Source organism: Desmodus rotundus, chromosome X, assembly GCF_022682495.2.
Source record: "Desmodus rotundus isolate HL8 chromosome X, HLdesRot8A.1, whole genome shotgun sequence".
In the NCBI taxonomy this organism is placed as follows: Eukaryota; Metazoa; Chordata; class Mammalia; order Chiroptera; family Phyllostomidae; genus Desmodus; species Desmodus rotundus.
In genome coordinates this window covers 63,585,020-63,608,281 of record NC_071400.1, presented here as the reverse complement: position 1 = coordinate 63,608,281, position 23,262 = coordinate 63,585,020, and the positions used below count along the sequence as shown (strand labels likewise).

Below are 23,262 nucleotides of genomic sequence, written 5' to 3'. Positions count from 1 at the left end.
AACATAATTATACTTATATCTAGTTATAATTTATTTCTTTAGATTAGGTGGAATTTTATTCTAAATTACATTATTTATTTCCTTTTTTAATCCTTCTGAGCTTTTCTTAAAAACAGAATGTTATAATGAGAAAAAGAAATGGTGAATAATTTCGCAATCGATGTGATCTTCATTAAAATAAAAAGCAAAATAATACCTACTATTTTTATTGAACATACACATAAATACAAAAATGAAAAGTCTTATCTAGGCAAGATACAATGAGCCCCTAATTAATGCAAATACTTCAACGTACACTTACCATTTCCATGGTATTAAGCTTGAAGATACTTACCTTCTAACTAACTCTGGTTTTAGAAGAGTTGCTTGTTGTTCAACTCCAACTGGTTGGGATACAGGCTGTAAATAACATAGAAATAAAACTTGTTATGATAACAGGAAACTTCAAGCTAAAGATGAAATTTGGTATTATTTCGGATAGCATACTTGTTACATATCATGTTTCGGTTACCTCACAAACCAGGCAGAACATCTACACTATTAAATATCTATATGAATCGTAATATTGCTTTTACTACCAAAGATAAAGAAAACTAAACTGTAGCAATAGTCATTAATTTTTCTTTAAGAAAAGAAAGCGTTGTTTTATATGATTTTGTTCATGTTAGTTTTCAACAGAGAACACTGACATTCAGCTTCCAGTCCTGGTTGTAAAATTACTCCTTAAAGGAAGAGTTACTGCCATCATACAAACAGATAAAGCAATGACACAAGATTTAACATACTGTGTGGTCTCATCATTCTTCCTCTCTTTTTTCCACAAAACTACTGCCAATTATCCCTTTGAGGTGTTACTATTGTGAAGCTGCAATACAGATTTGTAAGAGGAAAGTATAAGCCCCCTAAACAGGCAAATGCCGACACTGCTGGAAAACAATTTTAAACATTTATATAATCCATCCTATGCATTACCACTGGAGATAGCAGAGTGATCTTAAAATGCAAGTCTACCAAAAATGATCTCTTCCCTACCCAGTTTAGACCCCCTATGTTGGGTCGCCATTTTCTATAAGGTTAAGTTCTTTTGGACGGCACATAAAAGTTCTCAGTGAACTACTCCCTGCCTCATTCTGTAGCCTCTTCTCTGCTTGAAACCACACTGAAGGAGTTGGACTTTCCCATATACTGTGACTCTACTTATGTTCCTCCATCTCCCTGGATTATTACACCTCCTCCGCAAGTCCTGTCCATTTAGCGAGTATCTAGACATAACTGATATATAAGAAAGGCCTCTACTAAAGTGGGTTCCGGACACCAACAAAATCACCTTCGGGACTCTAAAAAACATATGCTTTAGTTCATGTCTTGGTTTCTAAACTAAAGGGGATGAAGGTTTCTTAGACAAATGGTTGGTTTTGGCTCTGGGACAAGGAAAGTACTAGATGAAGCTGGATCACCTTGCTGTCCCCAAAAGTAAATAACTGCTCAAAGAATGATGGGAATATATCAAACGCAGACAGAAGCCAGCTTGATGGGGTTCCCACTGCCCAAAATTTGGGCATCAGAAAAAAATAATGATAGCAAAAGAATATAACCCATTCAATAAAATAAGAATCCATTAAGTCATACTGATACAAATCAAGGAAACCTCTTACAGTACAAGGCCAAGTAATAAATAAGAGGACTGAAGAAGTTAGAAAAACATCAGTGGATAATAAAACTAATGAGTAAATGTTGGATGAGGAACAAGATTATTTACATAGTTTCAAAATTTCTCCTCACAGATCGCTTATTAATTGCAAAAGCAAAAAAATCAATCACTTTAATAGTAGAACTTAGCAGGCCCCACTTTAACCAAGTAATCAAATTAAACCTCAGCAGTACTGGGACAAATTGACATAACATGCCTCCTGATATGAAAAAAGGTGCAAACATTACTTACATGTTATTCCTGATAAAAATGCATGATCTGAATCTTAACTTGAAGAACATTGTATAGAATAACTGACCTTTTATGTTTCAAAAATATCATTGCAATGAAAGACAAAGAAAGCCTGAGAAACTGTACCAGATTAAAGGAGACGAAAGAGACAAACAATACAACTAAAGGAAATGCATGATCTTCAATTAGATCCTGGATTGGAGGGGTTGCCATTAAGGACATTATTTGGATAATTTGTGGAATTTTATTGTGAACAGGTTAAATAATATTCTACTCATGTTACCTCACAGATATTTTAAGTACGACAATGACCTGGAATTGGTCATTGTATTGTGCTAAGAAAATGTCCTTGTTCTTATACAGAAATATTTACAGGTAAAAGGCATCCTGTTTGCAATTAGTTCTCCCGTGCTTCAGAGGGAAAGTAATATGTGGATGAATAGTAGATGTATCAGTGGATGGATGGATAGATGGACACAACACCAATAAACAGACCACCATTGAGTAATGCCTTTTATCATGTTTCTCTTTATTATGTCTGATCAAAGGATTCTGTATGATTTATCTTTGTATTCTCAGTGCCTCTAAACACAGTGCCTAACACATTTTAGGCTTCCAATAAATGTTTGAAGGTATAAAGAAATAAGACAACTGTGTCATAAGAAGACTGTGCCATAAAAATGTTTGTGTTGCAGTATTACCAATCCCGGACATCAATTTGAAACAAATACAGAGAAAGAAAAAAGTACATAGTATAAAGTTTGTTTCATAGTAAATGGCAGCTATGTTTGTGTTTTTGTGGTATTATACATATAGTGAAAATTAATCAGCCATGAATAAGGAAATCTTACCGTTTGTGACAGCATGGATAAACCTAGAGAGTATTATGGTCAGTGAAATAAGTCAGTCAGAAAAAGACAAATACCATATGATTTCATTTACATGTGGAATCTAAAGAACTATACGAATAAAATTGAAACAGTAATAGAGAGCAGACTTATGGTTGCCAGAGGGGAAGGAATTTGGGGGATTGGGTAGAAGAGGCGCAGGGATTAAGAAGTACAGACTGGTAGGTTACAAAACAGTTACAGGGATGTAAAGCAAAACATAGAGAATATAGCCAATAATATTGCACTATCTATATATGGTGACAGATGGCTATGAGAAATGTTGATGGGAATACTATGCAAACTATATGACTGTCTAACCACTAAGCTGTACACAGGCAACCAATAAAAAATAAAATTGAAAGAAAAAACTGAAAACAAGTTAGTTGTCTAGGAACAGGGGAAGAGTTAAGTAATTATACTTACTGAATGAATGTGAGACCATTGAAAATTAATCATGCATAAAAATGCCATTAATTTGAGTATTCATTTTGTATCTGGCTATGTTGCTGAATTCGCTTATTAGGTCTAGTAGATTTTCGGTACAACATATTTGTGTTGCGAATGAGTTTCACTTCCTACTTTCCAATTTGGATGGCTTTTATTTCTTCTCCTTGTCTGATTGCTGTGGTTAGAACTTCCAGTACCATGTTGAATAAAGTGGTGAAGGTGGACATCCCTATCTGGTTCCTGATTTTAAGGGAAATGCCTTTACTTTTTGTGAATTGAGTTTGATGCTGGCTGTACATTTTTCATTTATGGCCTTTATTATGTTGAGGCATCATCCCTTTACTCCCACTTTACTGAGAGTTATTATCATAAATGGATGCTGAATTTTATCAAGTGCTTTTTCTTCATCTATTGACATGTTCATGTGACTTTTGTCTTTCATTTTATTTATGTGATATGTTGCATTTGATTTACAAGTATTGTACCAACCCTGCACCCATGGAATAAATCCCACTTGATCACACTTTATCATTATTTAATATATTGCTGGATGTGATGCAGTATTTCATTCAGCATTTTACTATCTATGTTCATTAGGGATATTGTCCTATAGTTTTCTTTGTTGTGTCTTTATCTGTTTTTTGAATTAGGATAATACAGGTACCATAAAAAGAGCTTGGAAGTCTTCCCTCTTAAATTTTTTGGAATAGGTTCAAAAGGATAGGTGTTACTTCTTTGAATGATTGGTAAAATCCCTCTGTCAAGCCATCTGTTCCAGGACTTTTGTTTGCTGGGAGGTTTTTTTTTTTTAATTACTGCTTTAATTTCATTAGTTATCACTCTATACAGGTTTTCTGATTCTTCCTGATTCAGTTTCGGAAGATTCTATGTTTTTAGATATTTATCTATTTCTCTGAGGTTGTCCCAATTTCTTTGTATATACTTGTTCACAGTATTTTCTTACAATCCTTTGTACTTCTGTGGTATCAGTTGTTACTTCCCCTCTTCCATTTTAATTCTATTTGAGTCCCCTTTTTTTTCTTGATGAGTCTGGTTAAAGGTTTGTCAATCTTGTTTACCTTTTCAAGTAAACAGCTCCTGGTTTCATTGATGTTTTTAAAAATTATTTTTACTGTATATAATACTGCACTTCTCCCAACCTTTTCTCCATTGGACTACCTCTAACAAGCCCACCTCCCCAGATAATCCCCAAACTATTCTCCGTGTCATTGAGTCATGTAGATATGTTCTTCCGCTACTCCATTCACCTTCTTTCAGCCAATCTCCAACTCCCCTTTGGGCTCCAACAGCTGCCAGTCTCTTTGATGTATCTATGCCTATTTCTATTTTGTTCATTAGTTCACCATTAATTTTGTTCATTACATCCCACATATAAAAGAGATATATGGTATTCGTTGTCTCACTGAATGGCTTATTTCACTTAGCGTAATAATCCCTCGGTCCATTGATCTTTTCAATTATTTTACTGTTATTTATTTTCTCTGATATTATGTCCTTTCTTCTCCCTACTCTGGGCTTCATTAGTTGTTGTTTCCTAGTTCTTTCAGGGATAGGGTTAGATTGAGATTTTTCCCGCTTCTTCAGGTAGGTCACTACTGCTGTGAACTTCCCTTTCAGCACTACTTGCAGTGTCCCATGTATTTTGGCTTGTTGTGTGTTAACTTTTGTTTGTTCCCAGGTGATGTTTGTTTCCTTGATTTAATTGAAAATCTATTTATTACCTAATAACATGCTATTTAGCCTCCATGTATTGAATATTTTTGTTTCTTCATTGAGGTTGACTTCAAGTTTTATGCCATTGTGATCTGAGAAAATGCTTCATATGATTGCAATCTTCTTGAATTTGTTGACTTAAAAATTTTGTGTGCTAACATGTAGCCTTTCTTTGAGAATATTCCACATGTACTTGAGAAGAATATATGTTCTGCTGCTTGGAATGAAATGTTTTGTAAATACCAATTAAATCCATTTGAACTAGCGTGTTGTGAAAAGGTCACTATTTCCTTACTGATTTTTTATGCGGAAGATCGATCTATTAATGACACTGGATTGTTAAAATCCACTGCCATGACTGTATTGCTGTTAATCTCCCTTTATGTCCCCCAAGATTTTCTTCATGTATATAGGTGCTCCTATATCGGGTGCATATATATTTACCAGGATTATATCCTCTTGTTGGATAGACACCTTCATTATTACATAGTGACCTTTTTGTCACTTGTTATGACCTTTATTTTGAAGTCTATTTTGTCAGACAGAAGTATTGTTACCCCAGCTTTTTTTGTTTGTTTCCATTTCATGGAATATTTTCCTCCACACTTCACTTTCAGCCTGTGTAAAGCTTTTGTTTTCAGGTAGGTTTCTTCTAGATGCAATATATATGGGTCACGTTTCGTATCTATTCAGTTACTCTATGTCTTTTGATTGGAGAATTTAATTTATTTACAGTTCAGGTGATTATAAATAGGTACTTATTTATCATCACTTTTTTTCATTGTGCCTATGATCCTCTATTTCTTCTTAAAGCAGGTCCTTTAACATTTCTTACAATGCTGGTTTGGTGGTAATGAACAACTTTTAACCTTTTTTTCATCTCGGAAGCTCTTTATTTTTCCTTCAGTTTTAAATGAGAGTCTTGATGCATGGGTAGAGTATTCTTGGTTACAGGTCCTTATTTTTCACCACATTTAATATACTTCATGCCAATCCCTTCCAGCCTGAATTGTTTTACTTATTTTTACAGAGAGGGAGGGAGAAACAAAGGAAAACACCAATGTGTAGTTGCCTCTCACATGCCCCCCCCCCCCACTGGGGACCTGGCCCACAACCCAGACATATGCTCTAGACTGGGAATCGAACTGATGACCCTTTTCTTCACAGGCCTGTGCTCAATCCAATGAGCCACACCAGGCAGGGCTTGGCCTGAAGTATTTCTATTGAGAAATCAGATGACAGCCTTATCGCAGCTCCTTTTAGGTAACTGTCTCTCTCTTGCTGACTTGATTCTCTCTGTCTTTACCCTTTGCCATTGTAATTATGATGTATCTTGGTGGGGGTCTCTTTGGGTTCATCTTGATTTGGACTCTTTGTTCTTCCTGAACTTGTGTGACTTTTTTCTTTACTAGATTAGGGAAGATTGCTGCTATTGTTTCAAAGCGTTTCTCTATCCTTGCTCTCTTTCTTTTCCTTCTGGTAACCCTATGATATAGATGTTACAGTTCATGTTGTTCCAAAGATCACTTAAACTATCCTGTATTTTCTAATTTTTTTCCTTTTGCTGCTCTGATTGAGTGGTTTTATCTCCCTCATCTTCTAATTTGCTAATTTGATCCTCTGCTTCATCCAACCTGCTGATTATTCCTTACACTGTATTCATTTCAGACATGTTATTCTTTTTTCTACCTGGATATTTTTCACGGTTCCCATGGCCTTTTTCATGCTATTGAGCATCCTTATAAATACTACTCTGAACTCTGTCTGATATGTTGTTTGCCTCAATTTCACTTAGTTCTTTTACTAAATATTTCTCCTGTTCTTTCATTTAAGATCTGTTTCTTTATTTCCCCATTTTAGCTGTCTCTTTGTGTTTGTTTCTATATATTAAATAGGACTTCTATGACTCCCAGTCTTGGTGGGGGGCCCTTCTGTAGTAAGTGTCTTGTGGGATTCAGTGGTGTACTCTCCTTGATCACCTAAGCTCGGTGCTCTAGAAATGACCATTGTGTGAGTTATGTGGGACCTCCTGTTGTAATTTGTTCATTCCCAAGAACATTGTCCTGTTCGTGGGATATCTCGACCTTTGGGCTCGTTGACTGTGACATTTAATAAATTGTTGTCCAGGTGCAAACCAAACAAAAACAAAACCAAAAACAACTCAACAAAACAGAACCAAACATCATCATCAACAACAACAACAATAAGAAATGAAAACAGAGGAAAAAGATGAAAAACAAAGAAAAAAGACAATAAAAATAAGGAGAAAAGTAAAATAATAATAAAAGACAAACAAAAAGAACTAGAGAAGAAAAAAGAAACAGAAAAGAGTATATGAAGGGAAAGAAAGAAAATATAGATAAAAATAAAAATAAATATATAGGGAAAGAACCCTGGTTGGTGTGGCTCATGGACTGAGTGCTGGCCTGGAAGCCAAAAGGTCACTGATTTGATTCCCAGTCACGCACATGCTTGGGTTGCAGGCCAGGTCTCCAGTTGGGGACATGGAATAGGCAACCACATGGTGATGTTTCTTTCCCTCTCTTTGTCCCTCCCTTTCCCTCTCTCTAAAAATAAATAAAATCTTTAATATATATATACATTTCCATATATATATTTCTGTAAAGAAAAATGAATTAAAGAATATGAAAGGGAAAATGGGAACAATAAAAAAAGAAAAGAAAACATACAGTGAGAATAGGAAAAAGAATAAGAGGTATGAAAGCAAAAAAAAAAAAAAGAACAAAAAATGAGGTAAAAAATAGAAAATAAAGAAAAGATTGAAAAACAAAAAGCTGTGGTTTGCCTCAGTAGTTTGTTGCACCTCTTGCAATTAGTCCCTGGATGCGCTGAATTTGGAGCTCCTTCAATTTTGCTGTGTGATTTTCAAGACCTGGCCACTTGTTGGGCCAGTCCAGGGCCGCCCAAGAGGTGTTCTGTAGTAAGCAGTGTCAAGCGCTGTCCCTACTACCCTGCCCTCCACAAGTTTTTCAGGGAAAAGTTCCTAGTAGATCAGCAGGTGGGTCCTCTAGAGGCCAGAGGTTGGGTCTGCCTTGGGTCTCACCCTTAGAATCTTTCCACTCTGAGTTGCTATCCCTTTCCCACTCCCATGTGCTCAGTGGGGGTGACCAGGACCGGGCAGGGGTGATTAAAACAGACTTGAGAGTGGAACCCTCATTCAAAAGGAGGCAGGGGTGGGCACTTCTCCATCGTGGGACTACACATGTTGAACTCACCGGGGAGCTGGCTCTGCTTCCCCATATTGAAACCACAGTGCCCAGCCCCTGCCCCTGACTCACAGATAAAAATCAGCCCGTGAGATGAAATCTCAAAAACCAGGCACTGTGTGTCTTGCTGGCACCTGCATGTTGCCCATCCAAGCAGGTGGAGATGAAAGAAAAGAAAGGAAAAGGGGGGAGGGAAGAGGAAGGGGAGGGGAGGGGAGGAGAGAGGAAGGGGCAGGGAGGAGAGAGGAAGGGGAGGGGAGGGGAGGAAAAGGGGAGGGGAGAAGAGGGGGGGAAGGAAGGGGAAGGAAAGGGAAGGGAAGGGAGAAAAAGAAGCAAAGAAAATTTATCCATGTGGTCAGCCACAAAAGAGTTGACCAAAACTCCCAGCTCAAACCAGTCTCAGGGCTGAATGTCCCACTCCTCTGCACAGTCTAACTGAGCAGAGCAGGACCAAATTTCCAGTCCAGCACCACCACATTCCTTTGACTTGGGGCTGACCTAGCGTCACCATAGGTGGAGAGGGTGTCATCCCTCAGTACTTGATGTGGGTGAGAGCAGTCTTCTTCCTCAAGCCTCACTGCCCAGACTGTGACTAGTTTTCTGCCCAAAGTCCTTCAAGAGAACAGAAGGCCCTTCAAATTATCACTGGGTATATTGATCAGGCCCCTCCTCCATAACTTCCAAAAGGCTGCCCGGCCCCTCCAGCAGTCAGATGAGGCAAACTTCCCAGGCTGGTCTCGTAACAATGGGCTCTCTCCTTTCCTGGGATGGTGCACTCAGAGTCTCCCAGGTGGACTGAATCCCCATTGCTCCCTACTGCACAATGCTACACAAGCTCCCCTTCCCATTTCCTGTTGCTCTGGTTTGGGGACCCTTGTGTGGGGCTGAGACCCCACACTCCCAGGGGAACAGAGTTCCCCTTCCAAAGTATCCCCTAGCTCACAGGTGGCAAACACAAGGCCCACGGGCCGAATCCAGGCCTCCACCTTGTTTCTACCCAGTGGCAGCACCAAGCTCCTTTCCCCTAGTTAAGGAGTAGTTACATTTATAAAGTCCTAAAATTACATTTGGCCCTTTGAAGGCCATCTCAAGGCTGATGTGGCCCCCAGTGAAAATGAGTTTCACACCCTGCCCTACCTTCTTAATCTTTGTACTTGTGGGAGGGGGCTAATCCTGTCCTTATATCTTCCCATCTTTCTCGGTGCTCCTGTTTATAAATTTCCAGATCAATTACATTCCAACTGATTTTTATCATAAATGAATACTCTGCAGTTTGTCTGCAAGTCCAATCCAGGTCTGAAAAGAAGTGGCAGAGCTCCAGGTACTCTATAGCCATCTTGAAACCTTTCCTCATTATTTCAATGCACATTATATTACTTTTAGACAAAATGAAGAATGAAGCATTTCCATAAATTTGAAACACATGTATAAAAATGGCCCTGCAGATATTCGTAAATGTTAGTTTTGAAACTTCTAGAAATATTAGGACAGAACTTGATTAGAAACTATCATGTAAAAAAGTAGATAAACCAAACCATTAGCCATGCTTCTGTGGGCTAACACAAGTATCATTAATAATCTAGTTAATAATTACAAGTAATTATAAAATATAGTTCCAGATCATTGTCATAATATCTATGTTTTGTTTCTCTTAATATATAGGCTTTGTCTCCAGATTTATGCTTCAGGGCACAATGTTACTGGTCTCTCTTGCTAGAACCCACCATGATTCTTTTAAAATTCTGTAATAAACATTCCTCATATTGGCTACATTTTACTGACTCTTGTATGTCCAAACAAGTAATCTCTTTGCCAAGTATTTGATTTCAAAGTTTAAACAGTGATTATACTTAAGAGCTACCTACCTAATCTATAATTAGAAGATAATATAATTTATCCATTAAAAAAACCCTCAGTATGGGTTCACTAGGACGGAGAAAAAAGGAGAAGATAGAAATGGTATGTTGTGTTCATCTCTCTCCTACCTCTCACCTTGAAATCCAAATGAAAGGCACCAATCCATTTTCCTAAGGAGACCTTGATAACTTCCTAGCAAAAAGTTCAATAAAACTAAAGTACCTCTGGACACTTGCAGACTGGGACAAGGCCAAAATGAGAAGCAAAACTAGGCCTAGATTCCATGGGCCACACCATTCTCTCCTCTCTATATTGGCACTTGAAGCTCTCTCTTGAACTTGTTTCTAGATCTTTCTCCCGGTGATACTGTGAGCTCTTGGAGGGAAGAGGCATACCTGTAAGATTTATCACAATATTTCCAGTGCCTTATGAATACCTAAAAAGGAAATGGCTGCTTAATAATACCTTTCACTACTGTTCTCATTTTTATAATTTTTATTTTTATTACAGCAACAAAACAAACACTATTTTGAGCATTTATTAAGTGTTAAAAACTTATATGCATTATATAACTAAATTCAACAACTGTATAACAAATCTAGGTGATAGGTATTATCTTCATTTTTCCAACGACAAAGCTGAGGCTGTAATTGATGGAGGCAAAAACTGAGTCTGTAAAAGAAAATGAATGAATAGATAAACAACTTCAAAGAGTACTAAAGCAAAGTAAGGGCTTCTCTTTTATTCTCAGTTCCTAACTCCTCTTTTTCCTTTACTATTATTTGCTGTCCTCCTATCAGTGGTTCTCTACCCTAGATACACTTTATAACCTTGAGGCAAGGAAAGAAGAAATGGAGAAAGGGAGGAAGGGAGAAGGAAATAGAAAAAAGAAAATCTAAGCTCATGCACAACATTCCAGAGATTCTTGTTCAGTTACTCTGGAGTGAAGGAGACCAGTAAAATTAGGAAGTATTTTTAAACATTTCATAAACTGTAGTGTTGTATTATCAACATTACAAAAACATCTCTCTCCCATGACGAGACAACCACTACTTACTGAGCCCGTATTACATTCCAGGCATTTCTCACATATATCTCATCTAATCCTAATAAGCCTGTAAGATAGGCGTTTTTTTTCCTGACAGAGAAGGTGAATAACTGTTCAGTGAAAACCCATATATCTACCACCCACAGACTACAGCATTTTACTAAATTTGTATTAATGTGTTTATCCACCAACACATCTTACATATAATGCATTTCAAAGTAAGTTGCAAATTAAAACTTCATTTTATAAATTGAAAGAGCCAAAGCCAAAAATAAATTAATACCTTTCAAAGAGTCAGACTTCAAACTCAGGTCTAACTAAAGATACAAACTGGCTTAAACCTATATGTATACTATGTATACTATTTAACAATGAAAGTATTGCTTATTTAATTAAAGAAAATTATCACTGTGCATGAATGCCCACTTTTACAGTTCTATATTTATAAAGAACCCTTCAGCCCTGGTTGGTGTGGGTCAGGGGATTGAGTGCCGGCCTGCGAAGCAAAGGGTCGCTGGTTCGATACCCGGTCAGGGCACATGCCTGTGTTGCAGGCCAGGTCCCCAGTAGGGGGTGTGTGAGAGGCAACCACACATTGATGTTTCTCTCCCTCTCTTTCTCTCTCCCTTCCCCTCTAAAAATAAATAAATAAAATCTTATAAAAAAAGAGCACTTCATCTATTAAGTCACTGCTTATCTAAGCCTAATTCTTAGCCAACCTTAGATTATGAATAATGAATATACCCTAAGAAATAACTTATTCACAGCAGAGTTCCTTGGATAGATTCACATAATGATACCAAGGCTATTAAACGGGTAAAAAGAAGAAAAAAGGAAAACGCACTACCATCATAGGTACTAACAGAAAAGACGGATAGAAACTACAACATTAATTATAAGGCAGATAGAATTGGATTGAAGGAAAAAAATTACCTGGGCTTAATTCCAAGGTCTCCCTAGGAATCACCTCACAAAAGGGAACTTAACTGAAAGGAGACTTATACTTCACACTTTTGAGTTATCAAGGGTCTGTAACAACCAGTAAATTGATTAGGCCCTGCTACTGCCACGGCCCTGCAAGCTTTCTACTGCAATTTAGAGAGAATGAACAACAAAATTGTTTTTAAGTGGCAGGAGTGACAATGCATATTGGAGATGAAAAAGAGGGAATTAACTGAGCCATTCGGCATTCTGGGAAGTATACTTCCTGCAAATAAAGCCAAACTGCCAATTAAAAAGAAATTCTTTAAAAAGCTAGTATGATCCTATTCTGATGATATAAATACAAAAAAATGTATTTGTGTAAATACATGCATAGAAAAATGTCTGAAAAACATTAAAAGTTTTGTTTCTGAGACATGGGATAACAGATAATTTGAAATTTCTACTTTTATGTATTTTTAAAACATATTTAGCTTTGCCTGGTGTGGCCCAATGTATTGCAGCGCTGGACTGCAAACCAAAGAGTCATGGGTTTGATTCCCAGTCAGGGCACATGCCTGGGTTGGAGGCCAGGTCCCCAGTAGTGGGCGCTTGAGAGGCAACTATGCATTGATGTTTCTTTCCGTTTTTCTCCCTCCCTTTCCCTCTCTAAAAATAAATAAATAAAGTCTTTTAAAAATGCCTTTATAAGAAGTTGTTTTTAAAATCTACTGCCATAAGAGGAAATAAAATAACCATACTAAGACATGAAAAAGATATACAACAAGTTTTTCACTTATAAGGAAAACAAATGCCGCATATAAACACTTGGGAGGAAAAAGGAACCAAAATTCTGACTGGCTTTAGGTTTCTCTTCTTCAGCATTAACTAGAAGTTAACAATACAGAATATCTTGTAAAAGGAAACAAAAGGTGGTCAACTGATATTTTCTCTACCCAGCCAAATTAAATTTAATTTCTGAATGTATATGAAAAGTAAGTTTCAGATACCCAAAGAATCAAAAATAGCACATCAAAGTAATCTTGAAAAATTACACAAAGCCACTTTGTAAACTACAGAGTCACTTAGCAAAACTGAAGAATCAAAACTAGGAACGTTTTGGTATAAAAGCTGGTGCTGTGTACTAAAACCAGCAATCAGTATTGTCCAAGTTGTTAAAACTGTGTTTGAAAATTGACTGTACACATAAAAACTGAGAATGATACATGTATAGTATAAAATAAAAAACACCTTTCATACTATCCCCCCAAAACAATTGTTTCCCTTTTCCTTAAATGTCTGATTAACAGTAGCCCACAGATAATCAGTCTCTTATCTCAGGCCACCAATCTCCCAAACTGAAGATTTCAACTGTGCTGCTATTTCAGAGGTTGGTTCCTTCCTGGAGAATGAGAGCAACCAGAAAGGTTCCCATTCCTTCAAAATCCTCAATGCTTGGACTAATTTACATTACAAAAGAAAGCTGAATAATGTCCCTGTAAATTAATCTATATGACTAATGTCCCCTGACATTATAAAGCTATACTAAGTAACATGTGCCTTTTGGGAACATTTTTTTTTGACAATGTTTGGCAAATATACCTAATACTTAGACCAATTTGCCTTCAATTAGAGTAAATTAATTTCACATAAAAACACAATTGTACTGAATAGCATTTTTACATAAATGGCCGAATACCATGGAAGCCAGAATCATTCTCCCTAGAGAAACCAGACATAACTTTAATTCTCAATTTTTACACAAAGATTTTCATTTAATGGAATTAACTACTTTATAGAGGAAGTCACAATGAAGATTAAATAAGGTGACGTTGTCTGGTTGTCAATGTCAGTTCCCTAAATTTAAGCTTTATGCCTCTAGAATGCCTCAGAAAAATGGGTGCATGATATATTTAAACTGTCTTTACCACAATAAACTTGATTGTTTTAATCAAGTTTAATCATATTCAAACCCAGTAGGCCTATGGGTGTCTCTCAACAAAATGAACATAGAGATACTATTACCAATTAATATCACCATTATAAGCATCAACAAAGTCCATTCTTCATACAGTTTCTGTACTGTCTTAAAAACAGAAGAATAGAAACATAACCAGAGACCAAGTAAACATCTCAAAGGCACTGGTATCTTCTTCAGTAACTACATTTCTGGGTCTGAACCATACTTTGGTTAGAATTAAAATCACTAAGTCTAAAGCATAAAGTTATTAATTACTTCACTGATTAAAAATGTGGAGCTGAAAATTATTTTACTGAGATCAGCTATGAAACAGTAGTAAAATATAAAATTCTAATAAGAAGCACAATTTGCAGAGTAATCTTAAAGTACACAACTCAGATATGCTTATATACATTTATCTGTGAAAACAATAAATACATGATAACATTTTATTGACTCCTGATGCCTTCAAAGTCTGATACCTGTACAATCCTGTAAGTACCTCTAAAAACAATTATCAACAAAAACCTAAGGAAACACTTGCTCCTAGATGTCAATGCAAAATGTTAGCAATAATAAAAATCAGGCACCTTTCCCTTTTAGTGTTAATGCACATTATTCACGCAGGTAAGACAATTCTAAGACACTGAATTAACATGATAACAAGGAACACACATATCTATTCAACATTAAACTAAAAGACACTGCCATCAAATTAAAAAGCATCTGCACCGCTAAAGAAAACATCATCAAAATGAAAAGGGAACCAACCATATTGGCAAAAACACATTTGCCAATGACACCTCGGACAAGGGTCTGATCCCCAAAATATATAAAGAACTCATACGACTCAACACCAGGAAGACAAACAATCCAATTAAAAAATGAGCAAAGGGACCTGGCTGGTGTGGCTCAGTGGATTGAGTGCCATCCTGCGAACCCAAAAGTCACTGATTCATTCCTAGTCAGAGCACATGCCTGGGTTGGAAGCCAGGTCCCCAGTAGGGGGCATGCAAGAGGCAACCACACACTGATGTTTCTTTCCCTCTCTTTCTCCCTCTCTTCGCCACTGTCTAAAAATAAATAATCTTAAAAATAAAATAAAAATAAAAAATACAAAGTGACATATACAGTAAGATTTCTTTTATGTGCTTAAAGACAAACACCAAACCAGAAACCAATACTACACAGTCTAAGGGTACATAACTATATATGTAACTAACACTGAAACAAAGTCTGAAAGGACACACACCAAACTGATGACAGAAGGCAACAGGAGGACACAGGGAGGAAAGGGGTCAAATAAGACTTCTCTACATTGTTTTAAATTTTTGCCAGGAATATATAGTGGCATATCACCTATGTCATTAAAGTAGCGAGAAAAAGATTTTTGAAAGTAATACAAATACTGTGGTTGAGAATTAAAGTGATACTCAAACACTGTGCTGTATAGAGATAAGTCAAATACTACTGTGCGTGGAAAATTGCTGAGGTTTAGTATTTCTGTCCAGAGGCTGAAAATGAAACCTTCTGAACAAATGTTTGATTAGACCACAATGTCAACTGAAATGGAATCAACATCAACCATCAAAAGTACTAATGCACTAGGACTAAGCTAATACATCACAGAAAAGGTTAGAAATGCTGGCCTCAGCAGTAGATAAAAATATCAGAATAAGTGGTTTTCCATATCATTGGACAAATAAATCAAAACCACAACTGACACATCTGAACTCATGATTTGCTTTCTGTCTTTTATATGCACTAGTCCTTTGCCACATGGGGCAATAAAATGGAGAAATATGAACAGATCTTAAGTTGTCCACCTATACAGGTTCATTACCAATTTAGAAGTCCTAACTAAGCAGCAAGAATGATAAACATCAACAAAGGATCCTTTTCTCACTGACAGCAGGCTGGTAGTAATATCTATAGCCATTCTCATTTATTAATTTATTCAACAAACATGTCAACAAGTTAACTATTTGTGTCAAACAGTATGCTAGGTACTAGGAATACAGACAAATCAGGTACAGATCTTGCTGCAAAGAATTTTCAGTTTTATTGGGGCACAAACAAAATATAAGCTCAGCTTGCTATTTCAGTTCAAGAGTCCTCTCTCCTTTCCCTATGCAGAAAAAAAAAACACATCAGAAACTCACTCCATTCTTTTGTCGTCTACTCTTCAGGATTTACTGATGGGCATATAGAGGGCCTCAATTAAGTCAGGGATGATATTTTCCAACAACAAAAATTAGGAAAGAAAGGTTCTACTTCTAGTAAGGATCCCATGAAATCAACCCCCCTGTAGATATAAACAAAAAGTTTTGTTGGACAAATATTTTCTTAAAACTGCCTCAAGGCATAAGAAAGCAAACAAAACCAGATAGAAACTGGCAGGAAGGCACTACTTGGACAGTGGACCAGTTTACCATTTTTAGGCTTTTCACCTGGGGGCGAGCCCTATAAAAGCTAAAAGTCTGAAGAAAGCCCATAGTCTTACAAGATTAAAGAAAAAGAGGAAGCACTATGATAACATAGAGCTTTCCAGACCCAGGAAGTTATGGTGTACCACCATTCGGTAGAGAAAGACATCCCTGACCCTTTACCCAAGGGCAAAAGGCAACTAAGGGCATTATGTCCCAAACCTCTACCAAGTAGTAAAGAGCCATGCAGACCCCCCCAATTGCTGACCTTCTGAACAGCATTAGATGGAGGACAGATAAGTACTTTCAGTACTTCCATAGCCCTGCTCCCTGTATCTAACACTTGAAAGCCCAGAGGACCACCTCCAATCCTGCAGGAAGTACTAAGAGGCAGCAAGTGTGTAGCCAGAGCCAGAAGACAGAGCAGACCTAAATAACCTTATAAGAACCCAGAAAACTAAATTAGCATTACAACTACAGCCCACAAAGTAGGATACAATCTACAGGTTAAATTTAACAGGGCAAGTGTCTGCTAAAATGGATTTAAATATGATAAAAAGTCTCTAACTATATCCAGAATGTTCAGGATACAATAAAAAAGTCACTTGTCATACCAAGAACAAGAAGAATCAGAACTCAAATGAGTGAAGAAAATCAACTCACACTAATACCAAGATGATGCAGATGTTGGAATTATCTGACAAGCATTATACAGCAAACATTAGAAAAAAAGGCTCAGTGAGTAATTATTATTTATCTGGAAACAAAACAAAAATAGAAAACCTCAAGAAAAAGTGAACTGATAAAAAACAAGAATAATTAAACTGAAAAAAATAATAATGTAAATTAAAAACTGCCCTGCCTGGAGTGCTCAGTGGATGGAGTGCCAGCCTGTGAACCAAAGGGTCGCTGGTTTGATTCCTAGTCAGGGCACATGCCTGGGTTGCAGGCCAGGTCCCCGGTTGGCGGAGCACAAGAGGCAACCACACATTGATGTTTCTTTCCCTCTCTTTCTACCTCCCTGCCCCTCTCTCTAAAAATAAATAAATAAAAAAAATATTTTTTAAAAACGTAATTGGGTAGACTAAATAGAAGACTGAGAATGACAGAAAAAAGAACCGGTGAACTTGAGGACAAACTAACACTTTTTTTTTTTTTTTATCAGATTGAACCACAGAAGAAAGACTGAAAGAAAATGAACAGGGCCTCAAACTTGTGAACAGAAAAAGGTTAAAAATTCATATAACTGGAGCCTTGGTAGGAGACAAGTAAGAATGTGGAGCAAAAGAAAAAAATATCAAAGAAACAATGACTGAAAACTACCCAAATTTGGGTAAAGGCATAAAACAAATTCATAAAGCTGAGCAAACTTTAAACAGGATAAATCCAAGGAAATCCAGGGCAAGATGTAGCACAATTAAACTTCTAAAAATCAGATTTTAACAGAAACTAGGAAGTAACAACATACAACTGATAGGGAAACACTTATTTGAATGACAGCAAATTTCTCATCTGAAAACAGAGGCCAGAAGGAAGTGGCAAAACATTTTTCAAGTTCTGAAAGGAAAAAAATGTTAACCATGAATTCTATACCAAGAAAAATATATATTAGGAAATGAATAGGAAAACATATGCTCAGACGTTAAGAAAACTAGAATAGTAAGAAAACTAGAAAGCTATCAGATTTATCCTTAAAGAATGACTGAAGGAAACATTCCAAAAAGAAAGGACATAATAGAAGGAGGCCTGGAATTTCAGAAAGGAAAGAAAAACAATGCAATGGGTAAAAATGAGGGTAAAATGTAATAGGTTATTTTCTTTATAAGTTCCTTAAATCATATTTAATGGTGAAGACAAAATTTATAACATGTACGAGCGGGGAACCAAAAACCCCCAGAATTTATATCCAAAAAATTGTGTATTTATTCTTACATGTTTAAAGTTCAGTCACCATCAAAGGACTTCCCATTTGATTCTATATACTTACCAAGATATTTTTTCCACTGCTCATAACAGTCTCTGAACTCATCAATTTTGATGTCTTTTAAGTCCTTCTGTTGCTTTTTGTTTCACCTTTTCTACATTGGAAAAAGTTTCCCTTTGAGGAATTTTTTTCATCCAGGGAAGCTTGGGTAGGGAGGGTAGGGCATGGGGGTCATGCCATTTTCAGTCAAAAACTGCTGAACACTCAGCTTCTTGTGGGCAAGTGTGCTCCTAAATCACCCATCATGAAATGGGCACATACACTGAAAGAATCTACCCCCCAAAATTTTACCGAAGTCAAACACAGCCCCTCACAACACCACCAGCAGGTACACTGATACAGATGGGTTCCTAGAACACTCACCTAGCATGGACCGCCAGAACTATGAGGGGCCTGCCTTCCAGAAGGTAACTCCATTTTGGGGGTCCCCCCTCATATAGTGTACATAAACACATGAAAGAAATACTTCAAATAATTATATATTTTGAAAGTGGAAAGGGTAAAGGTGTCTAATAAAAGTAATGTTTCAATACTTAACGTGAAGTGGTAAAATGTCCATACCAGTAGAGCGTGTTAAGTTATACCTAGACCAACCACTATGTAAACTATAAATACAATATACTCAAAACAGTATAAATATAACAAGAAGGAATCCTAAAAAATTTGCAAATAGTTCACAGGAAAGCAAGAATAGAAGAAACATAGGGAATAAACAAAAAGAAAATACTAAAATGACAGACTTAGTCCTAATATATCAAAAATTATTTTAAATGTTCCAGTTAAAGGTGAGATCATATGGTATTTGTCCCTCACCACCTGGCTTATTTCACTTAGCATAATGCTCTCCAGTTCCATCCATGCCATTGCAAAGGGTATAAGCTCCTTCTTTCTCTCTGCTGCGAACATAATCAACAAAAGAAAAAAGCAAACAAAATATAACCAGAGACATTGAAATTAAGAACAATGTAACAATAGCCAGAGGGGAGTGGGGAGGGGATAGTGGGGAGAGGGGTCTATAGGAGCTACTATAAAGGACACAAGGACAAAATCAAGGGGGAGGGTAGAGGTGGGGGAGGGAGGTGGGACTGGCTGGGGTGGGGTGGAGGGAAAGGTAGAAAATGCAGACAATTGTAACTGAATAAAAATAAATAAATAAATTTTAAAAAAAGAAAAAAATAATAAAAAAGAAAAATTATTTTAAATGTAAACGGTCTAAATATACCAATTAAGAGGGAGATATTGGTAGAGTGGATAAAAACCAACTATAGGCTGTCTACAAAAAACTAACTTCAAACACAAGATACATAGGTTCAAAGTAGAAGTACAGAAACAGATATGCTAATATTAATCAAAAGAAAGCAGGATTATATCTATAATATCAGATATGCAGATTTCAGAGAAAAGAAAATTACTAAGGATGAATAGGAACATAATATAATGATAGAAAGATCAATCCACCAAAAACGCATAGCAACCTAAGTGTAGATGCACCAAACAAAAGACCTTCAAACAAGTGTGAAAAAAACAACTGACCTAAAAGGAGAAATACATAACCCACAATTATAGTTAGGAACTTCAACCCTACTCTCAACAATTGGCTGAACCTCTAGACAGAAAATTAGCAAACACATAGAAGAAATGAACTACTGACTAACAGATAATAGCTACTACCAAGAAATAAACATTTCTCTCATGAATTTAAGATTGAACAAATCTTTTAAAAATCTTAGTAAATTGAATCTAGCAATGTATACAAAGAATGACATATTATGACCAAATGGATTTATTCCAAGGATGCAAGGCTGGTTCAACATTCAAAATCATTCAATGTAATCCACTTATTAACAGGTGAAATAAAAATCATATGATTGTATTAACTCAGAAAAGGCATTTCTCCAAGAGTCAGGAATAGTGGGGCACTACCTTATCTTGATAAAGAGCATGTTTGAAAAATCTATACCTTTTATCATACCTAATGGTGAAAGACTTAATATATTCCCCCAAGCCTGGGAACAAAGTAAGCTTATTCATTCTTACCATTCTTATTCTACACAGTAACTCAAATTCTAGCCAGCACGATAAAAGAAAAATAAGAACTAAATGGCATATAAATTAGAAAGAGATTAAAGTGTCTCTGCTTTGGAGATTACATGATTGTCTCCATGAAGAAGTCCCAAGGATTATATCAGGAAAAACAAAACCCTCCTAGAACTAACAGTAAGTTCAACAAGGTCATGGGACACACACACACACACACACACACACAAATCAACTGCATTTCTATGTATTAACAATGAACGTGTGGAAATTGAAATTTTACTATCCCTCCAAAGAAAATTAATTAGGGATACATTTAGCTAATAAAAACAATGAAAGTAGACCTAAATAAATGGAGAGACATATACTATGTTCACATACCAAAAGACTCAATATTATCAACATGTCAATTCTCCCCACTTTATATATAGAATGTAATTCCTATCAAAATCTGCAAAAATATGCCCCACTGACTTTTCACAAAGGTATAAAGAGGAATTCAACAAAAGGATAGTCTTATCACCAAACGGGATGGCACTAGAACAATTGTACATGGAGAGGCAAAGGAAAGAAAAAGAAAAAGAAAAACCCTCAATCTAAACCTCACACCTTATACAAAAATTACAAATTAACATAGGTCTCAGAGATCATAAATGACAAACTATAAAATTATTAAAATTTTAAAAAATAGAGTAAAATCTCCAGGACCAAGGGTAGGCAGAGTTAAGAATTCATATTAAAGGAACAATCAATACAAAAAATTGAAAGTGAAATAAACTAGTTGGTGAAAGACAAATACCATATGATCTCACTTATAAGAGGAATCTAATGAACAAAATTAACTAACAAGCAAAATAGAACTAGAGACATGGAAACATGGAATAGTCAGTGGCCAGAGAGAAGAGGGAAAGGTGATAACGGTGGAAAGAAGGGGAAGGGACTAGTCAAATAACATGTATGAAGGACCCATGGACATGGACAACAGGGTGAGGGTTAACTGTGGGGCTGGGCAGAGGAGGGCAAAGGGGGAAAATTGGGACAACTGTAATAGAATAACAAAAAAAGATATAAAAAGAGAAAAAAATCAATTTTTTTCTTTTAATTTCTTCAAAAATGCATGTTCATATAAGGCAAAAAACTTAACATTTCATTGTTTGGTTTATAATATATGTAGGTATAATATATATAAAACAGCTATAGCTTAAAACCTGAAGGAAATAAATGGTTGTTGTATGATTCTTATATTTTACATGATACACTATTAAATACAATATTAAATATATATAAACAGAAGAATTAAGAATATAAATTAAAATCCCTAGAACAACCAAACAAAAAGCACTAAAAAGGGAGAAGAAGCTTTTGGGGGGGTCTTGCATATGTTCAATATCTTTATTGTGGCATATATCTGTCAACTCACTGAATTGTATGCTAATAAATATATGCAAATTATTGGAAACAAATTATAGCTAAATAAAGTTGTTTAAACGTGGAAAGATCCACAGCTAAATCATATTTCATGGTTAAAGACTGAAAGCTTTCCCACTAAGATTGGGAACAACATAAGGATGTCCCCTCTCACCACCTCCATTCAACATGACACTGGATATTAGCAAGAGCAATTAGAGGGGAAAAAAAGAAATAAAAGGCATCCAAATTGGAAAAAAAAATAAACCATATTACCAGATGACATGACATATACAAAAAATTCTGAAGAATCCTCCCCCAAAAATATTAGAGCTGATAAACCAATTTAGCAAAGCTTCAGAGTACAAGAGCAACACACAAATATAAATTATACTTCTGTACATTAGCAATGAAGAATCCAAAAATGAAATTAAAACAAGATTCCGTTTACAATAATATAACAAGTATAACTTAGGAATAAACTTAACAAAGCAATATAAGTTTCTATACTGAAAAGTACAAAAAGTTGTTAAAAGAAATTGAAGAACACCTAATTTAAGGAAAAGTCATCCAACATTCATGGATTGGAAGACTCACTATTATTGAAACAATACTACCCAAACCAATATTCAAAGTTTACACAATCTTTATTAAAATCCCAGCTGACCTGTCTTGGCTGGTGTGGCTCAGAGGTTGAGTGCTGGCCTGTGAATACAAGGGTCGCGGGTTCGATTCCCAGTCTAGGGCACATGCCTGGGTTGTGGGCCAGATCCCCAGTAGGGGGAGCGTGAGAAGCAACCACACATTGATGTTTCTTTCCCTCTCTCTCTCCCTTCCCCTCTCTAAAAAATAAATACCTAAAATCTTAAAAAAAAAAAAAGATTAAAAAAAATCCCAGCTAACCTTTTGGAAAAAAATGTAACAAGATGGTCCTAAAATCATACGAGAATTCAAGTGATCAGGAAGAACCAAAATAGTCTTGAAAAAGGAAAACAAAGTCAAAGATCTCATACTTCTATGGTCAACTACTTTACAACATTGGTGTCAAGTCTATTCAATGGTCTTTAATAAACAGAGTTGGGAAAACTGGATAGCAACATGAAAAGAATGAAACTGGATGTCTACATCAAACTTTACATAAAAAATAACTCCAAATAAACCAAAGACCTAAAACTTAAAACTCTCAGAAGGAAACAGGAGAAAATTTATATGACCTTGGATTAGGCAATGGTTTCTTACATATAACCACAAAAGCAGAGTAAACAAGAAAAGAAAATAAGTAAATGGACTTTATCAAATTTTTAAAAAATTTATGCTGCAAAGGGCACTATCAAGTAAGTGCAAAGACAACCCAGAAAATGGGAGAAAATATTTGCAAATCA

The 23,262-nt window shown here is 36.1% G+C and overlaps 1 protein-coding gene across 1 annotated transcript in view; it reads right to left on the bottom strand.

Moving 5' to 3' along the window:
- Nucleotides 1–23,262, bottom strand: part of FAM120C (family with sequence similarity 120 member C) — a 233,795-nt gene that overhangs the window by 153,638 nt on the left and 56,895 nt on the right. Inside the window, exon 10 of the mRNA XM_053916879.2 lies at nt 335–399. Coding sequence (XP_053772854.1) covers nt 335–399 — 65 coding nt within the window. The remainder of the gene's footprint in view (nt 1–334; nt 400–23,262) is intronic.